Source organism: Anopheles gambiae, chromosome 3 (assembly GCF_943734735.2).
Source record: "Anopheles gambiae chromosome 3, idAnoGambNW_F1_1, whole genome shotgun sequence".
NCBI lineage: Eukaryota > Metazoa > Arthropoda > Insecta > Diptera > Culicidae > Anopheles > Anopheles gambiae.
The window spans coordinates 86034990-86052458 of NC_064602.1; the positions used below are offsets into that span (position 1 = coordinate 86034990).

Below are 17469 nucleotides of genomic sequence, written 5' to 3' on the forward strand. Positions count from 1 at the left end.
AAGCCACTGCTGTGTGTTTTGCGACCCATCCTTATCCCTCTCACACAGATTTTCGTTTTCATTACTCACCATCAACTTTTGAGCAACATCCTTCGGTTGGCCGGCGCAGGTTCACAGATTCCCGGGGTTCACGGCCACCCTTCCTCCGGAAAACTACCCCACGGGGCAGGAATTTTCAATTAAAACTTAATTACACGCACTCCAACCGAAGTGTGTATTTGCGCAACGCAGCAGCAACAGCAGCAGCGACGGGAGAACGCACCATCCTAAAAGTATATTTATGGAAACATTCCCTCAATTTCTACGAACTCTGCAGCCTCTGCCAATGGGGGGAGAGTTGGAGCGTTTTTAAGGACACTGTAACGCCCGAGTAGTGATGGTTTACAGGGACTGTAAAACCTTTAATTAAGATCTTCTCGCATCTCGCTTCCATACGTCAACATCGCTCAGTTTGCGGATGACTTGACTAGTCTTGTTGTTGTTTTTTTTTTTGGTGTGGGTTTGTGTAAAAAACTTCCTTCCAATTTCCGATGTACAACCTCCTCTTGCGAATGCAACTGATATTCCACTTCCGGGAAAGTGCGCCATCTAGGCACGTGACACGACACAGCGCTGCCCACCATACACAATGTGGTGAAGCGCCACTGACCAAACGACCACGTGCGCGCATGAGGATGATGCCGTTGCTAGTACGTACTGGGTGTAGTAGTAGCAAGCCATGAAACCTCATCGTGCATTCAGCTCAGGATCATAATTACCAATTTTCCTCCACCGGACACGAAGTCACGATTTTCGATTTTAGAAAACGAACCAACTGGGTTTTTTTTTGTTGGTGAGTGTGCTGTGATTTTGTGTTTTTGGAACCAACCAGTGAGCTGAAAAAAACAAACCCAACGTACCTGAGGAGAACGCGACCACCATCATCCCGGGGGCTAGTTTGACGCTCGGGAGGGGGTTATGCAATGGAATGTGAAATTGTGCTTCCTGGTGCTGCGCTGGTTCCAGGATTTTAATTGGCCGTCCACCACCGACCGGTGCAGCGAACGGCGAACAGGCGATTGGGTTCGGAATTTATCTGGAAAAATACCTAAAACAATTAGTGTGCGCGCGCCACCCCGAAGTCTCCATTCTCTGTGCTTACAGTCGGTGGTGCAAGTGCAAGAAACGTTCCCAATTATAAAAATACCTCGTGAGCCGTTTTAACTCGATTTCGCCACGACCTCGAACTGTTCTTTATCTTGTCTTTGCCGTGGTTCTGAGAGAGCCCCGTGAATGCCAGGCATTGCCAACGGCAAAGCCGGATAGAATGGCTGAAAGTAGCCCGATCAAGTAGCCCGGGGTGGGGTAAAAGTAGAAAGTACGGCAAAATGGATGACAGCTAGCTCATAAATAGCCATGGCTACTACGCTTGGGATTGCACACAAAAACACACACAACTTCCCTTTGCTGCTCTCTTTCGCTTATCCCTCGCGCCTGAGCAGCAACCCAGAACGACAGCGAAACTGAAACAATATCTTACGCCCTCTCCCTCCAAAAGCGCCTTCCATTATCCTTGGTTCCTTTCGTTCCCAGTGGTATTTTGTTGCGGACGTGGACACACACCGCCAACCGCAGGCAGAGGAACAGGAGTAGCAGAACGGCAGAGTACACGGGTAAGGAAAATTCTCCCTTCAACAGTGGGCAAAAGGGAAGAACTTTCGAATCCAATATTTAGTTTACGGTGTTCTGCAGCGACCGAGAGAGGGACCGCATCTTCGAGCCGGACTGGCAAGAATACTCCTCCTCCCACTGGTGCGAAACTGGGGGAAGGAATTGAATTTCAAAATAACATTATTGGCATAATAACCCAACCAGACGAAGGACAGCCGGCCGCACCCCCTCAAAACCACCGGGCTCTGGGTGACAGAATCCAGGCCTCGGTTAGCATTGGTCCGATCGGGCTTACTTGCTTGTCGGATGGAAAGTCAGATCTTGTGGGAGCTTAATTTCCCACTCCTCCCCAACTCCACTGATGCGTAAAGGACGCGTCACAGTACATTCGGTGCGTAATTTTATGCCTGGTGCCTTCAAAATCCAGAACCCCGAGATCCGTGAAGGAGAAGGATGCTGGCTGTGTTTCCGAAGAGATGTTTGCTCTATCCTGGTTGAACACGTTTTCAACGTTCGATACAGCTTGTAACGACAAAGTAGATTTAAATTACAGCTTAATGGGGGCGAGCGCATTTGATGCGCCATCGTGTTGGTCCTTCGAACCGGATACAGCGCGTGACGTAGCAGTGGAGGTGCTACTTTGCGGCAAGAATCGTTTCTAACGATGTCGTCGATGGCGAGAGAGCAAGACAGGGAGAGGATGCATTAAAAACGCTCCGATAAACCAGTGATATATCGCCGAGCAAACTCCACCATCGCTTCCACCAAATCCTTATCAACGATGAATTATCGACGAACTCCACGTCTCGGATGTGTTCGGTCGCAAGCAAGCAGCTTGCCGAAAAGTTTCAAACTGCACCTCGTTTGGATTGCAGTTTCGTGCGGAAGTTACTTAGCATGTACCGCTTCCCAAGTACTGCCAGGAATGAAGTTAGCTTCAGCCGAGGGAAATAGCACACCGTCATGTGCATGCGGCTTTGGGACGTAAGTTGGGCGTAAAATGTGTGACCTGCAAACCAATCTACGGCTTCCTCGCACCACGTCTGTGTCTCGGTCAGGGCAAGCCAAGTACATTAAAACACTGCGGAAAAGGTGTCTGTGTTCAGCCAAAACTACTTACTCCCGTTAAACACTCACTCGCTCGGGGACTCGGAGATCAGAACAGAACTACGAAACCTGCCTGATCCACTCCATCGGTTGCTTTCTGCCCTGGTGTGCCTTAGCTCATCTGATTTACAATCCACCGGGGTAGTAGGGTCCACTCCCTCTTCACACGCCCGCGGAAGGCGTAGAGCTAACTTTGTGGTAATATTTTTCCAAGACGAATTGTGTGCCTCTGCTGCCGCCACCTTGGGGAGTTCCCAGCAGCAGCAGTGCTCTCGTGTGCATATGTGTGGAACAAGTGAAGTGTATCCGCTTTGCTCGTGCTCGAGCGTCGTCACACATCTGCATCTCTTGCCTCAATCCAGGGACACACCGCCACATGGGCGAAAGTTTTCGCACAACGATCACATTTTGAATTTAAATTACTTCCACCCAACGACGACGACGACGAGGACGACGGTTGTGCCAAACTTAGTCCTCGGCTCTCGTTGGTCTGCGTCCTTTTGCTGAAACGACGACAACGATGATGATGATGGTGGTTAGTTGCTGGCAGCGCTGGCTGGCTTTCTAAAGAACCGAAGGAATTATTAGCCCGAGTTGGTTCGCAGTGTAGACACGGCACCGCGCAGCCTTGACTTCCGGGGAGGCCGCACCGGAAGCTGCACGAATAATCGCGCAGCGAAATTAAAATTATATGTCATTTTCTTCGCCGAATTGAGCGAGCGCGCCCAACTTTGTGGGCTAGGATAATTATTCCACCCAACACAGCCGGTGGTCTCGGGGACAACTAGCCCGGCGACAAACGGCGCTTCAAACTGTCTGCCGTGACAACTTTGTAGCCAAATGCGCCGTGCGCATCCTTCTTCGCTACTGTCTGATTAAATTTACTTCTCTCTGTGTCGCGCGTTGATTTGATTCACCCGACCATCAGGCTCACCACCACCGCGCTTTCGAGAAGGCTTTGATTTTTGACCGTCGACTGGAGCTGCTAGCTGCCCTGGGTAGTACACACACACACACACACCTAAAATGAAGCCTAATTACACCTTTCGATTCAACCTCGTCCGCACCAACCGAGCTACACTACACTCAGCCAGTCTTCATCAGTGTGTCGCATTGTTCGGGTAGTGTCTGCCTGCCTACCGGTCGCCGGTTGGGTGCTGGGCGTTCGACTTCTCCCAGGCATTGGGGCATTGCATTCTCCGCGTGTAGCAAAACAGTTCGGTTGGATGGGGGAAAGAGTGGAGTGCTAATTAGAAGGAGACCGCGCGCGTAGCGTTAATTAGAGACAAGCCTGCGTAACTGTCATATTCGGGGTAGAGTTTGTCGCAGCCCGACATCGGTCTTGGTTCGGTGGCTCTCTATCTCTCTCTTGCTTCGGACGTTAATTTGAATTCGTCTGAATTGGGGTGTCGGACGAGACAACAAGCTATTTTATTTTATTTTAATTAGCACCGATAGAGAGCTGCAAAAGGGATACTTCGATGAACCTTATTGGTACCTATTCATGAACTCTCGCTGCGTGCTCTAGCCGCAACTACGCGCAAATAATTACAGCCTTCATCGTGAGCAGCTATGTTTGATAAAAAGGATGCTGTGGGAGGCTTTTTGACTGTCAGGAAAAAAAAACCGCACATTATTGCGAATGGCAATTAAAATTAACCCGTTCGCTGCTGTGGTTGTTTTTTAATTGCTGTACATTCTAGAAGTCATTTCATGACAAGAAAAGATTAAGAAAGAAAGGTTGCAGTATTTTTGTTTGCGTTTTCGTATGTATCTTCAATTCACTGCAAAAACTACTTCAAAAACGAGCTGAAACGATATTAATCAAACATAGATGTTAATTTTGCACTTAAAACTACCTCCACGCTGCATACACGCCCTCCCACATCAACGGTTCCATGGTGTAATGGTTAGCACTTTGGACTCTGAATCCAACGATCCGAGTTCAAATCTCGGTGGAACCTGTCAAAAATTATTCTCTTTTTTTATATACTTTTTTTTCAATTATCTTGATTATTCCTAAGGCCAGTATCTGTACAAGAAGGTAGTAATTTACTAGCATATTTAAATTTACTAATTACGCAGGTAATGTGGGGCGCCATCCGACAACCGATTTTAAGTGAAACGACGCGGTTGCATCAATGTCAATAATTACCATTCCTTCTGTTTCAGATTTTCTATGCTTTCCTAGCATTATCTTCAGAATATTATCGAAGGTGTTACATCAACTTATCAGTACATCATTCAACAACGACGTACTTAAGGGACACCGAAAGTTGGCTTACGGTTCGATAGCTTACAACATACTTTGGATTCGTCTACGGTCTCGATAGGCTCAGGTAATGGTTCCACCTTCTTCAGTATAATATCCGGTATGAAATGTTGGACGTACCTTTTCGAACTAAACTCTTTTGGTTTTTACTTTTTAAAGTAAATTTTTAAAAGCATTCTGTCGCGAAAACCTTCAAAATAAGCTACACGGCATACCTTACTTGCACAAGTTGTCTCAACTATCTTTAGTTTTTAAAGCTAAACTGGTTAAAGCCACCAACATTTATATTTTGAGGTAGTACATTTACAAAACAACGAACGATTTTCCAACATGTTGGATAGTGATCCCTTCTAGCGTATAATAATTTAAATATTATTATGGCTGCCGTGGCAAAACAAATAATTATACCAAGAAGAGTACGTTCAGTCGCCAGTGAAATGGTCTATTTTGCTACAGATTGGTCGTTAACAACGCCCTGCAAGTATATATTAGAATATTCGTTTATCAATTAATCTACAATGTGAGATGTGATGTTAAATTGCACCGTTCTGATATACCCTTTCATCCTCTTCCATTGCTGGATGTTGTACTCAAGTCAACTATCCCGTCCTACTTGACCCCTGTCTACAGATTTGTAATCCGATTTCGTACAACTAGTTAATATGATTAATATTTTGCCATTCTACCTGTAGTTATCTTGCATAAACAGTAATATTTAACATTTTGTATTATTGTATGAGCAAAATCACATACCATGTTTCGAATTGCACTCCTCCTAATACGCTTGACCTTTGCTCCAAAACCTTAGGAACGTTCCTTCCTAATAAACGACTCCGAGCCCGAGCTTCTGTTTGCAGCCGCTACCAGTTGCAGCATTTTGATGCGAATTTTTAAATTTTCCTCCGCTGGCATATCGTTCAAAAATGGCGTCAGGCTCATCAGGAAACGACAGTCCGGATTTTCGGCATCAGGCTTCACCCAGCCGCCACCGGTCGAGGTGCTCGAAGCGGATTTGCTGGAACGCGGCCGGAACTTATTCTTGTAAGTAACCTCACTGTCATCAATTGATGCATCATCCTCCTCCTTGACGTCCTGCTCATCGATCGAACGTTCAGAGGGACCTATGTCGTGTTTGATGTCCTCCTCGATCGGTACGAACTTGATCGACTGTTTGACTTCAGTCTCATTGGGATTGTTTTGCAGCGGAGAAGACACACGTTCCGGCCGGCATACCGTTTTTCCACCGTTTTTGCGTGCTTTACTCTTCTTCAGCCGAAAGTGACCGTGCAGGAACTGCATGTGGTCGTACAGTGGCCAGCGGATTGCTGAGATCGTGCCATCCTCTATACGTTTAGCCTCCCGGCGGAAGCAATCGCGCAGTGTTTTCCAGCGCACGCGCAACTGATTCACTGCAAACCGGGAAGGTGATTGTAATGTTGTTTTGTAAAAGATTTTTAAAGCTCATTTCCTTACCACTGATCGTGCTGAATTCCGTCCGCTGTATTTCCTCCCAATCTTCGATGCCCGACGCTCGACTGCGCAGATACTGGCGATGCCACAGTTTCGGTCGTTGGCGAACACATTCGATGAGGCGCAGCGTGCCTTGCTGGCCGAAAATTCGCTTCCGCCCAAATTCATCTTTCACCTCCGCTGGAAGCTGCTGCTCCGGGGCTGATTCCTCCTCCATCTCTGTTGCGTTCTTTTACCTGCGAGGCAACAACCCCGGCTGCTTGCTGTGCTGTTCGATTGTGTTGCGGTACGAACTCGCGTGAACACCAAAACACGCGCACCGGTCGGTCTGGGGTACGCAATCGTTGGCGATAGTGTGCTGATAAGAACGGCAAGAACAGGTGAGAAACTTGTTGCAGAACCTAAAATACAAAGAAACACGTTCATTGGGAAGGTTATTGCCACTGGTTCTTGTTCCATTTGCCGGTGACGGATTGACGTGTGCGCACATGAACTCACATGCGAATTTGGAGCGCTTTTCTTGTGTGTGCGTACACGAATTAGTTGTGTTTTGTACTTACTCGGAAAGTGTACCGCTAAGCAATGACGAAGTTTAATCCAAATCAAAACTGTACTTCACCTTTTTCTTCACCAAAATCCTTTCGCGTTGAAAATTGCACACCGCGACTTGCGTTGCGTCAAACTGGATCAAACGCTACGCGCACACACAGCTTACCTTGATTGGACCAGTTTCGTCTGCGTTATTGCTGTGCGTTTGACAAGCACGCACGCAGCTTCTTTCTCCTTCGCGCAGCCAGTTGCAGGACGTCGTCAATGTGACAGCATCGGCTACTAGATGACAGGCTCCCCCGCTGCTGGCCGCTCCAAGTGTTTTGTATTGAACAATCGTAGGCAAAAGGTAAATCCTCTGCTTGATTAAGTGTGTGGCAAAGGGCACGATGAAGTAACGTTGAACTTTCCAAGTTGTTTCAGGAGAAATTAACATTATTTACGGTTTCTTTTCTAGGACCTGCGACCAACCCGTTCTTCATGATGCGTGGACGAGTGCGGGACCACTTGGTTGTTTGTAAACACTCGGTAAGAAGGAAATGTTCTCCGTGCAAGTCCCTAATCTAAAACCGAATCCTCTTTTCACATGTCTTTTAGATAGATGCTGGACATAAGCGAAGCTGCTTTGGTGCCTGAAGCCCACCAAAAAGCTACTGAGCAGTGATTATTATCCGGCGTTGGTAGAAATTGCTATCGCGAACAACCTCCTTACGTAAACATCATTTGCATGCGTGATCCGGGAGTGTGGCTGTATGGAAACGATAAAGAAATCGTCTAAAATAGCTCAGTACCGATAACAAAACGGTGGTGTGCCACGGCTTGGCATGCATATCGTTTTTATTCAGGCGTTAGAACAGTTAAACCTTCATTTTAAGCGAATTAAAACTAACACATTGCTATTTTTAAGGTAGTTAATGATTGTTTTTGTAAGCACTGGTTGCTGTATGATCGATACAAGTGTTCTTTTCCTAGTGAATTTTTTATAATTGATACATTCCAATGCACAATATACCAATTTAGTTTTTTTTAGTAGAATAAAGCTTTTATATCGAAACTGCAACTCACTCGCCTATAAATAAAACCCTTGAACGCTTACTGAAGCAATACTTTCACCCGCGTATATTCAAATTTACGTCCAGAGCCAACTATGACAAACAAGTTGGCCATACTGAAGCTTGCTTGAGTGCGCAACGGTGGGCCCAACAACGCGAAACGAGTGTTTGCTAAATGTATCATTCTTTCTGGGTTCCAGGCTTAAATTTCTAGGCAAAAAATTGGATCATGATAGAATTCCTAAGACCTTCAGTAAGTAAATCACAAAACGCATTTGAATTAGTAAAGCAGCATACATCCTTAGCGGGAAATGCAAAATTCTAATATTTATTTAATTAATTTATTTAAATTGTTGCATTCAACAAGCGGCCATCTCCTGCCAGCCCAATCGGCCAATGTATTAAATTAAATTAAGAGGAAGAAAAACAAAAAAAAAAGCTCTCCGCTCAAAGAACATCTGCGATGATACGTTCGTACTTTTCACAGCAGCGGACCAACTCTTGGCGTAAAGCAATACGCAAAATCTCCTGCAATTTCTCATTGGACCAGCGCGTCTGGGGGCGTCGGCAGCTCCTGAGCACGGGATAGATTGCTCGGGTCAGAAATGCAGTGTCCGAATCGTAACCGGCGTCTTCGGCGGTTTCAGCGGTCGGGTTCGGGTCGGCAGCTGGCTGGGCTTGCTGCTGTGAGCCACCGGCATCGGCACGTACCCCCGAGGCAGCAGTTGCGCTGGCAGCACTGGATGTAGCGTCGGTGGAGCCGGACAAAACTGAGGTTGTTGCAGTCGTAGGGTTAAGCAAGTGCTGCAATAAAGATTGCAACATTTGGTTGCTGCTCGTTGGTGACGTCACACTAAGGCAGGCAATATGAGCGACCGTTCTATTCGCTCCGGACGATTCGCGCGTGGTTTGGACGGTTGGTGCCGGTTGGGAGCCGGGCTGCAGTTGCTGCGATGATGGCGCAGTAGTTGCCGGCTGCTGCTGTGATGATGGCGCAGTTGTTGCCGGCTTAGAGGCCGGCCGCTGCTGCTGCTGTGATGATGGCGCAGTTGTTGCCGGCCGCTGCTGCTGCTGTGATGATGGCGCAGTTGTTGCCGGCTTAGAGGCCGGCGGCCGCTGCTGTGATGATGGCGCAGTTGTTGCCGGCTTAGAGGCCGGCCGCTGCTGTGATGATGGCGCAGATGTTGCCGGCTTAGAGGCCGGCCGCTGCTGTTGCTGCGATGATGGCGCAGTAGTTGCCGGCTTAGAGGCCGGCCGCTGCTGCTGCTGTGATGATGGCGCAGTTGTTGCCGGCTTAGAGGCCGGCCGCTGCTGTGATGATGGCGCAGTAGTTGCCGGCTTAGAGGCCGGCCGCTGCTGCTGCTGCGATGATGGCACACTCGGTTCATCGATGCGCTCTCGTTTAATGCGCACCTCCGACGGTTCCACAGTTTGAGTGGATTGATGCTGCAGCTTTTTCACAGCCACAACGAGGAGGCTACGGCTTTCGGATGGAGCGGCGATGGAGGTGCCCGGTGCCGGATCATCTTCAATGATCTGCAATGTTTGTACGGCTCGCAATACTCTGCTAGCGCGTGCCGTGGACGAACGCGGCTGCTGATTAGCGCTTTCCCAAGTACGTTTCGATGCCATTTTCTTGATCGGAGTGCTTTTCGTGCTGGTTAGGAGGAGGACTGGCTTGATCGGAAGAAGTTACGTAAGTGAAAATGTTCTTGCTGACGCAATCGTTAGCTGCTTCCACGTGTCACTTCTTGATGTGCGGTTGTACCATTTCCAACAGTTTGACATTGATCTATGGGGGGGGGGGGACATATCGGTGTCATTACATGCTTACATGTTGACTACATTTTAATGTAGATTAAAGTAATAGAAGGCCTAGGTAAGGACAAGGACTGCATCTTAATAGATCTTAAATTTTTAATTTTAATATCGGGAACACAAATAATAAGTTTTCTTATCATCCTTCTTCAATTTCAGGGTAGTGGATACACAAATACATTAGCACGTGGTGACACTACACTTACCCTTGGAACTGTCAAACTGTCAGACCTGGCCGGCGATGACGAAGCACAATACGTGGAAGTGACAGTCGGTTACATAACCAGAAAAAAGAGGTTTCAAATGGCGTCATCCTTTCCCTAGAAGATTCTAGAACATTTGGGGACAACATCTGTCTTAGGGACTTAGTAATTATTAAATCGTATCTGCAAATAAACGATTCTCAACAAACATCGATCGTAATGAAACCAGCGAGGAACAGATCATCCAAAGGCGTCGCAACATTGGAGACTTTTACAAACAAATCTGAAGCCGGCATGGCGTCTTTACCGGGTCCCTCCATTTGTGCAACACCGTACCAACGGCGTCGTGGCGTTCAGCACATCAAGCAGGAACCAACTCCATCATCCGGAAGCGTTCAAAGTGAATCGGTACGGCCAGCAAAGGTGAAGCAAGAGTGCATCGATGCCCCAAGCCAGAAAGCAGCACCGCTCGTGCCACTCCAAGCTTCGTTGCAGTCATCTCTGCCTGACGAGATCGCCAGTCCACCGGTAGCGCCGAAACGGAAGCCACCTCAAGCACGTGCCACGACGACCCGGAAGCCAGCAGCAGCATCACCCTCCCGCCGACCATCCCGTGCAGCCGTCCCGCGGACAGCCGCTGCCGGGAGCAAGCCGCAGCAAGCCAGCCGGGCGGCGTCGTCCCGTAACCGCAACTACCGCATACCCATTCCCGATCCGGCCGGCAGTACCATCAACATTGGCGAGGATCTGGACTACGATTTTCTGATGACGCGCGTCTATCCGTACGTGTCCTGCTTTCCGGCCGCCCGCAAGCTGGTCATCTACGACAAGATGCTGCAGCTGGTGTACCGCGAGTACATGCGGGAGAAGCGCGCGCTGGACACGGCTGCAATTGCCGGTTCGGAGCTGGCCTGAGCCGCGGAACAGGCTTCCCTCAACGTGTGGGGGGTTGTAATGTAAAGTAGCTTTGTTTTTGTGAACCTCATTGTAGCTCAATTCAAATACATTCTTTGTCCTTCTGCGAAGGGAAGAAACATTGCTCGACATCATTGTGTGTGTGTGTGTGTCTGTATTGTTCTGAAGTAACCTCTCGAGAGCGCTCGGTGGAAAATTGTACAATACGCATGCTTTTTCGCAAAACGGAGAATGCGCCACCAACACACCCTTAGCCGGCTTTTTCCGCTCTCACCAATACACGGACTACTCTGTACGGGTTGCTTGAGTGTATGTGGATTTCGATTTCGTTTTTCCGTGCGTTGCCTTGGTGTGCGTTGCTGCACGGTTCATCGTTCGAAGGTGGCAGGAAGGCATTCGCCTCGGTATTGCGCAATCTCTTCCCGTGCTTCAAGGACTTTTCCAGAGGTTGCCTAGAACGAGTGAAAAGAGAGAGAGAGAGAATGGTAGCCAAAAGGGATGCATAGTATGTGTTGCTAACCGCACACCCTTGCAGGATATAGGACGCCTTTTCCTGGGGGCAGCTTGGACGACGGGGTTTGCTATATTTATATCCACTCATCCCCCATCTTTGTGTCGGCAAAGTGCAACATGCGTGTTTGATTGTGTTTGTGTCAGCTGCCGGCGTTTTTCCTTTTTCTACTGTTATGTAAAGTTCCGGACCTGTGTGTGTGTGTGTGTCTGTGTGGATCGATTCCACTTTTCGTCGACGTCACGCCACGGCAACAGCTGAGCGGTGGCCGTGTGGGAGACACGACCCCCACACGCCATGGTGGTGGTGGTGCAGGAGCGACCGTACATAGGCGATTTTTCCCCGCTTTTTCGAAAGGAAAAGTGGTGGATGTGCCCCGATCAGCTGAGTGCCCGCCCACATGTACACCGGGGAAGGCACGCGTACGGTGGTACGGCTGTATGCAACGGACGGGCCCACTTTTGCCTGCCCTGTGGGGCTTACACGCACACAAACACATATCCAGCAGGCTAAACTGCTCGAATCGAGTAGTTTTTCTCGGTTTTGGGGTTTTGGATTTTTATTTTTAAATCTATTTTAAGGTCTGTTTGTTGCTAGTTTTGCCTTGATTTTATTTTTCTTCCGAAATGGGTTTGGGGGAATTTGGGGGAACAAAGTGTGTGAAAAGCACCCGTGCCAGAGCGAGATGGAAAGTGACAACTTCTTACAAACGCCAGAAAAACATATGAGATATGTGTTGTTTTAGCATCCAAAGAATAAATTGCAAAGAACACTACAAAAAAAACACAAAAATAAGCGGAACAGAGGTTAAAGTATTTTTGATAAAGGGGGAAAACGAACCAGCTAACTAGGAATATACTATTTGGGACGAGGAGAAAAAACATCATTCATCGCTTTCTGAAATGGCTGTGTATGTGCGTGCATGTGTGTGTGAAAATTCGTGTGGAAGGTTTACTCTTCTTGCGATTGTTCTTCCGCCACTAGCACTACTACCACGTCTGTCAAACGCACCGTTCGAGTGACAGATGAAGTGACGTGGCAGCACTGGCTTGCTTTGATGAGTGGATTGGCAAAATGCTGTGCTCCTCCTTCCCTCCCTCCACCCCTTTCTCTTCGTAAGTAAGTGGAAAACAACAGTCGAAACGTGTGCGTGTGTGTGTGTTGCTTTTTGTTTGGTTTTTGCAAAGTTTTTGGCTGCTTTTTTTGCTTCTTCTGTTGATACTGTTTACCGCTGTTGTACAGTGTGTTGTAAGTACGTGAGTACACGTTCCAGGTGGGGTGGTGTGCGTAACAGAGAAGCATTGTTTTCTTGGTGCTGTTTTTTGCATTTTTTTGTATTATTCATGTCATATTAACACTTTTTTATGTGTTTCTGTATGAGGTGCCAGGAATAGTTGGAGATATGAATTGTTTTTTTTTATTTATTTTGAATTAATTTTCAAACTGGTTTTTAATTATTTAAAAAAAAGTATCAAAATTTGTGCTCCACCATACAGAAAAAGCGCAAATATTTATTTAAAAATTATTTTCCCAACAAAAAGCAATCATTTTGCGAAATTTGAATCTTAAAAAAAATAAACTTAATAACAGATTTAACAAAAAAAAAAAACTTAACCACTTGGTGATTGAGAGGGTATTTCAGGTAATCAGGAAAATATACTCTTTATATTTATCATTTTTTTAAACAAAACTCGACCCGTTTCATGGTTTCCTTCGCGACCAACAGCGTCTCCCGGCTGCTGTTCCCATTGACGTCAATTGGATGTCGGCATGTTTCGGCGGGTGGTGGGAAAGTAAAGGGAAAGCGCTACTAAGAATGAAAATCTCGGACCCAGCTGTGGGGGAAAAAAACGGAATGGCCAATGAAATGGTGGAGAAAAGGTGGTAGCAGCAAAACAGCAAACAACAAGAATCCGTCTTTGTGCCAGAAATGGATTTATATGCTTGTGCGTATTTTTGTGTATGTATTGTCAGTCCTCCTCTCCACACGCTCGTTTTCACGGATCGATTCTCCTGCTTTATCTTGCTCGCCAAAGTACGCAGAACACACCCATATACACATACACCTTAACACATCAAACTAGAAGGTGCAAAAATGGGTAAACATAGGTTAAACATTCTTGCGCAATTTACCTTTTCGGTTGCAACTGAAAGTGTGGATTTGTTGTTCTAATTCGACATTTCTTTTCGACTTCCCTTTTTGTTGTTTTCAATTTTTGGCGACTTCGTCGAAGGTCATCCCCACGACGTTCGTCACGTTTGCGGTGTACACAAACCACGTTGGCAAAACAACCTTCTTTTGCAAATAGAGCAACCAAAGGGAAGCGACCCAAAAAACAACAAACCCTTGCTATACACTTCGCCCAATTTCTTCCCTTCTTTGGGTGGACGCGACCAATGCTCTTTAAAACCCGTACAATCGTTTGTTGGTGCATGATTGTTGATATTCCACGTGCTCTCTCTCTCTTTGTGCGGCCCGCTACGCTTCCGGGAGTTGTTTGCGCTGCTGCTGTCCGCTGGTTAAAGTATTCGTGCGTAAGGATAGGCAGTAGGCGATGCTAGTGTGTGCGTTATTGTGTGTGAGATGGTTTGGATCGAGGTTTGCTTTCGTGTGCGTTTTTTTGAAATTCATAAAGTACCATGCGCCTCCATCGTGGTGGAAGATTGCGCTCACAATGGTTTTATTATTTAATTCAAAGAACAGAAAAATAAAGAAAAATGGGTCATGTTGGCTTACTTTATGCTGCATAGAGCATAACGACCAGTCGCATTTAAAACGTTCATTTATCATTATGACATGCTTTTTTCTATACTTTTGGTACAATTTTCGGCTACAATACACCAACCTTACCAATTTTAGTCAACTTCGTAATGAAATAATTCGATAAAAATTCGATCCCTTCCTAATCACTTGACCATCCTCTTTTCTACCTTCATCAAACTGTAATTTAATGCTACACACATTCCATCTTCCATCCTTCCTGTGCGCCATCTTCATCGGCACAGCTTAATTGTACTCGCTTCTCTAATACTACATAAGATTCCTGTTAGAAAAAAAGAAGAAGCAGCAAGTGTGATTTCTCGTTACGATTTTTCCACGACACCCTTACCCTAAACTCGATGCAAAACTCGATGTAAAGTTTCTGTCCTTCCAGGAAATGAATCCAGGGTGTGCCGGGTTACGTTACGAACCACCACGGCACCCCACCCACAGCGCAAAAGAACGTAAGAGAAGCACGTGGCCACTTGCTGGCTTGCGTAACAAGCGCGCGAGGGATTAATGGAGCGGTGGGGGGGGGAGGGAGATTGGTTTGTGAATTGGAAAGCATTTTGCTACGTGGTTCTCTGCCTGCCTGCCTGCCTTTGTCAGTCAGCGCGTTTAAGCAGCAGTGTTGTGTAATGTGAACGACCGCTAACCGCTACACAACGTGATTTAGTGTGCTTTAAACTGGGGAGGGGAGTGTGGATTTTCCCGGAAATCGGTTTGAAAGTGGGCAGACAAGTAGCTAATTGTAAAGTGGGATTTTGGGTGCCCAAAATTTATGACACAGTTTTGGGGAAAATCTTTTTGTTTTTGCGGTGGTGAGGAAGGGGAGTGGAGAGGCAATGCATTTGAAGCTTCGCTTTTCGACACGTTCAACACACACGTGACGCTCTCGGCGCTGGCGTTGGTTTGGCTGTGACAGGTCGTGAAGAGGACTAAGGCTTTTCTAAATCGCTCAAAAAACTGTTGGGACAGATTGGGTATTCTTGATTTAAGGTACTGTAAGCAGTGTTGCTAAATGTCACTGTCAATGTCATAAAAGAAAAATCTGACAGAAACAAAATCTATGTCAGCGTCACGTATTCGATTGTGATAATCAGCGGTGATACTCAAAACGATTGGTGAGAAGCAATGCGTGACATTTTTGCAACCATCGCTTGGTCAGTCACTGTGTCGTGACTTTTTTCTTCTCTGTGATCAGTTCTGTAAAATGTCACTGACATAGTCATGACGAATTCAGACAGAAAGCAAAATAATGTCAGCGTGACGAGCTCTACTGTGATGATCAGAGGTGAGATTCAAAACAATTGGTGTGACCATCACATGCTTGGTGACATTTTGTGCAACCAACTCTTGAGGTTAGTCACTCGGTTGCGACATTTTCTGTTGCTGATCATCACGATAGTCACGGGAGATATGCGGTGCGTGCGAGTGGCTTCAAGAAACAAAATGAGCATGTTCTTTCGCTCTGTTGGACCCGACAGACCATCAAGCAGACAGAGCGAGAAAGCATGGTCTTTTAGTGGTTATCACCGACAGAATATGTTGTGACCATGTGAGTGATCAAGTGTTGGGTGTTAAACAAAATGTTATCAAGCAAGTGATTGATCCTCCAACTGTTTGAGTCTCACCTCTGATCATCTCAGTTGTGTACGTGAGCTGATTTGAGCTTCGTTTCAGTCATGAGCAGTGTTGCGAACGGTGACGTTCATCGACATAAAATTGTAAACATTCATTCGATTTGAAGCTTCCCATTCCCATCTCTCTCTGTCATTTGACATTCCCGTCAAAAAATGTCATTTGACATGAAGACATTTTCAAGATACATTCATTTGACATTCGCCAACCTGTATGAATCGTGAACTGTGTCGTATTGCAAACGGCCGTATTCTTGTCAAACTACATCAGAGCGTGCGGTGCAAAGGTTTTCATTTCACTAGTTTTTGCTATTTCACTAGAATTCAGCGACGATACACTTCATAATCCTCCGATCGTATCGATTTGTGTTGTTCAAAAAATGTCAAATGACATTCAGACTACATTGTTTACATTTCATGTCATTGCATCAGCCCTGACGGTAGCGACACGAATGAATTTCGGTTAATGACAGTCGTGTCGTGGAAGCATTGAATGTCATCAGCCAAAAATTATTTTGACCGGCTGTTTACGGTGACTGTCATGAAAAATGTCAACAGTTAACAACACTGGTCATGAGTGTTGGTGACTGAAACAGCAGGCATTTGGCAGCACTATTCACAGCAAGAAAAAGTCATGATTATCACTGCATGTCATGATGGCATGTCATGACGCAGTTTAATTGAGTATCAGCAATGAGCATCAAGCTACCGCACATATGTTAATTGTTTTCGTTGGTGAATATCACGTGATGCTCATGACATTTTACAGCACTGACTGTAAGTCAGGTTTGGAAAGTTGATGGCTGGTGTAATTATTCTTTCTTGCTTTATTTCTTTTATATTTTTTTTTAAATTACAATTTGCGATTGACTTTCATAACCTTGTTACAAAGTCCAAAGCTTTACAAAAACTATTTCACAAAATTATAAAAAAATGTAATAAAAACAGCGCGCTATTTGCGTACATTTTACACTTCAAAACATACAGAAAAAAACCCCACCAACCTTACCATTATCGTTTGCAAATCTGCCCTTTAATGTAATCACCCAACCTTTCATAAGAAATCGGGCTAAATCGAATCGTTTTCCTGGAAAAAAACGAACACATCCTAAACGACACATGAAACATAATTCTAATAAAAAAAAAACAGCCACAAAACCTGCCAACCTGTGTTCCATCTTCTCCGATTTTCAACCCCCCCCCCCTCCCCCCACACAACCCCACTAATGAAGCATCCCACTTTCCCCGCGCACTCGATGGCATCCATTCGATGGATAAAAGGGAAGGAGCCAATTTTTGATAAGGCCTGCCCCCTCGTAAACAGAAGCATGCAGGCAACCTTTTCCGTTCCATCCTTCGTACCACTTCCCCCCACACTGCCACACAATATTAACCGCATGAAATATGAGAAAGAGCCGCCAACCCTGCCGACAGCAGCAAAGAAATGTTTGGTGCCCATCGTCTCCTCCACAACGCCGCGCTGCGGCGACAGTGTGAGCGACTTCTTTTTTAATAATAAAT

At 46.3% G+C, this 17469-nt stretch overlaps 1 protein-coding gene, 1 long non-coding RNA gene and 1 other non-coding gene across 5 annotated transcripts; 2 read left to right on the forward strand and 1 right to left on the reverse strand.

The window, feature by feature from the left end:
- Positions 1-4649: 4649 nt before the first annotated feature.
- Positions 4650-4721, forward strand: Trnaq-cug (transfer RNA glutamine (anticodon CUG)). The gene has a single exon. It is a non-coding gene; the product is annotated as a tRNA-Gln (tRNA).
- Positions 4722-5277: 556 nt separating this feature from the next.
- On the reverse strand, positions 5278-7233 carry LOC3291373 (uncharacterized). 3 transcript variants are annotated; one of them, XM_061659684.1, is made up of 3 exons: positions 7119-7233; positions 6503-6900; positions 5278-6438 (listed from the first exon to the last, which is right to left on the reverse strand). In XM_061659684.1, the coding sequence occupies exons 2-3, from the start codon at positions 6714-6716 to the stop codon at positions 5834-5836; spliced, it is 819 nt and encodes a 272-aa protein (XP_061515668.1). In that variant the 5' UTR covers positions 6717-6900; positions 7119-7233; the 3' UTR covers positions 5278-5833. The 3 variants fall into 3 exon arrangements, with proteins under 3 accessions (XP_061515668.1, XP_061515666.1, XP_061515667.1); XM_061659682.1 differs by having other exon boundaries at positions 7060-7233; XM_061659683.1 differs by having other exon boundaries at positions 6998-7233.
- A 27-nt stretch (positions 7234-7260) lies between these two features.
- Positions 7261-8097, forward strand: LOC133393697 (uncharacterized). Its single transcript, XR_009766331.1, has 3 exons — positions 7261-7397; positions 7506-7576; positions 7646-8097. It is a non-coding gene; the product is annotated as an uncharacterized LOC133393697 (long non-coding RNA).
- The last annotated feature ends 9372 nt before the right edge of the window (positions 8098-17469 follow it).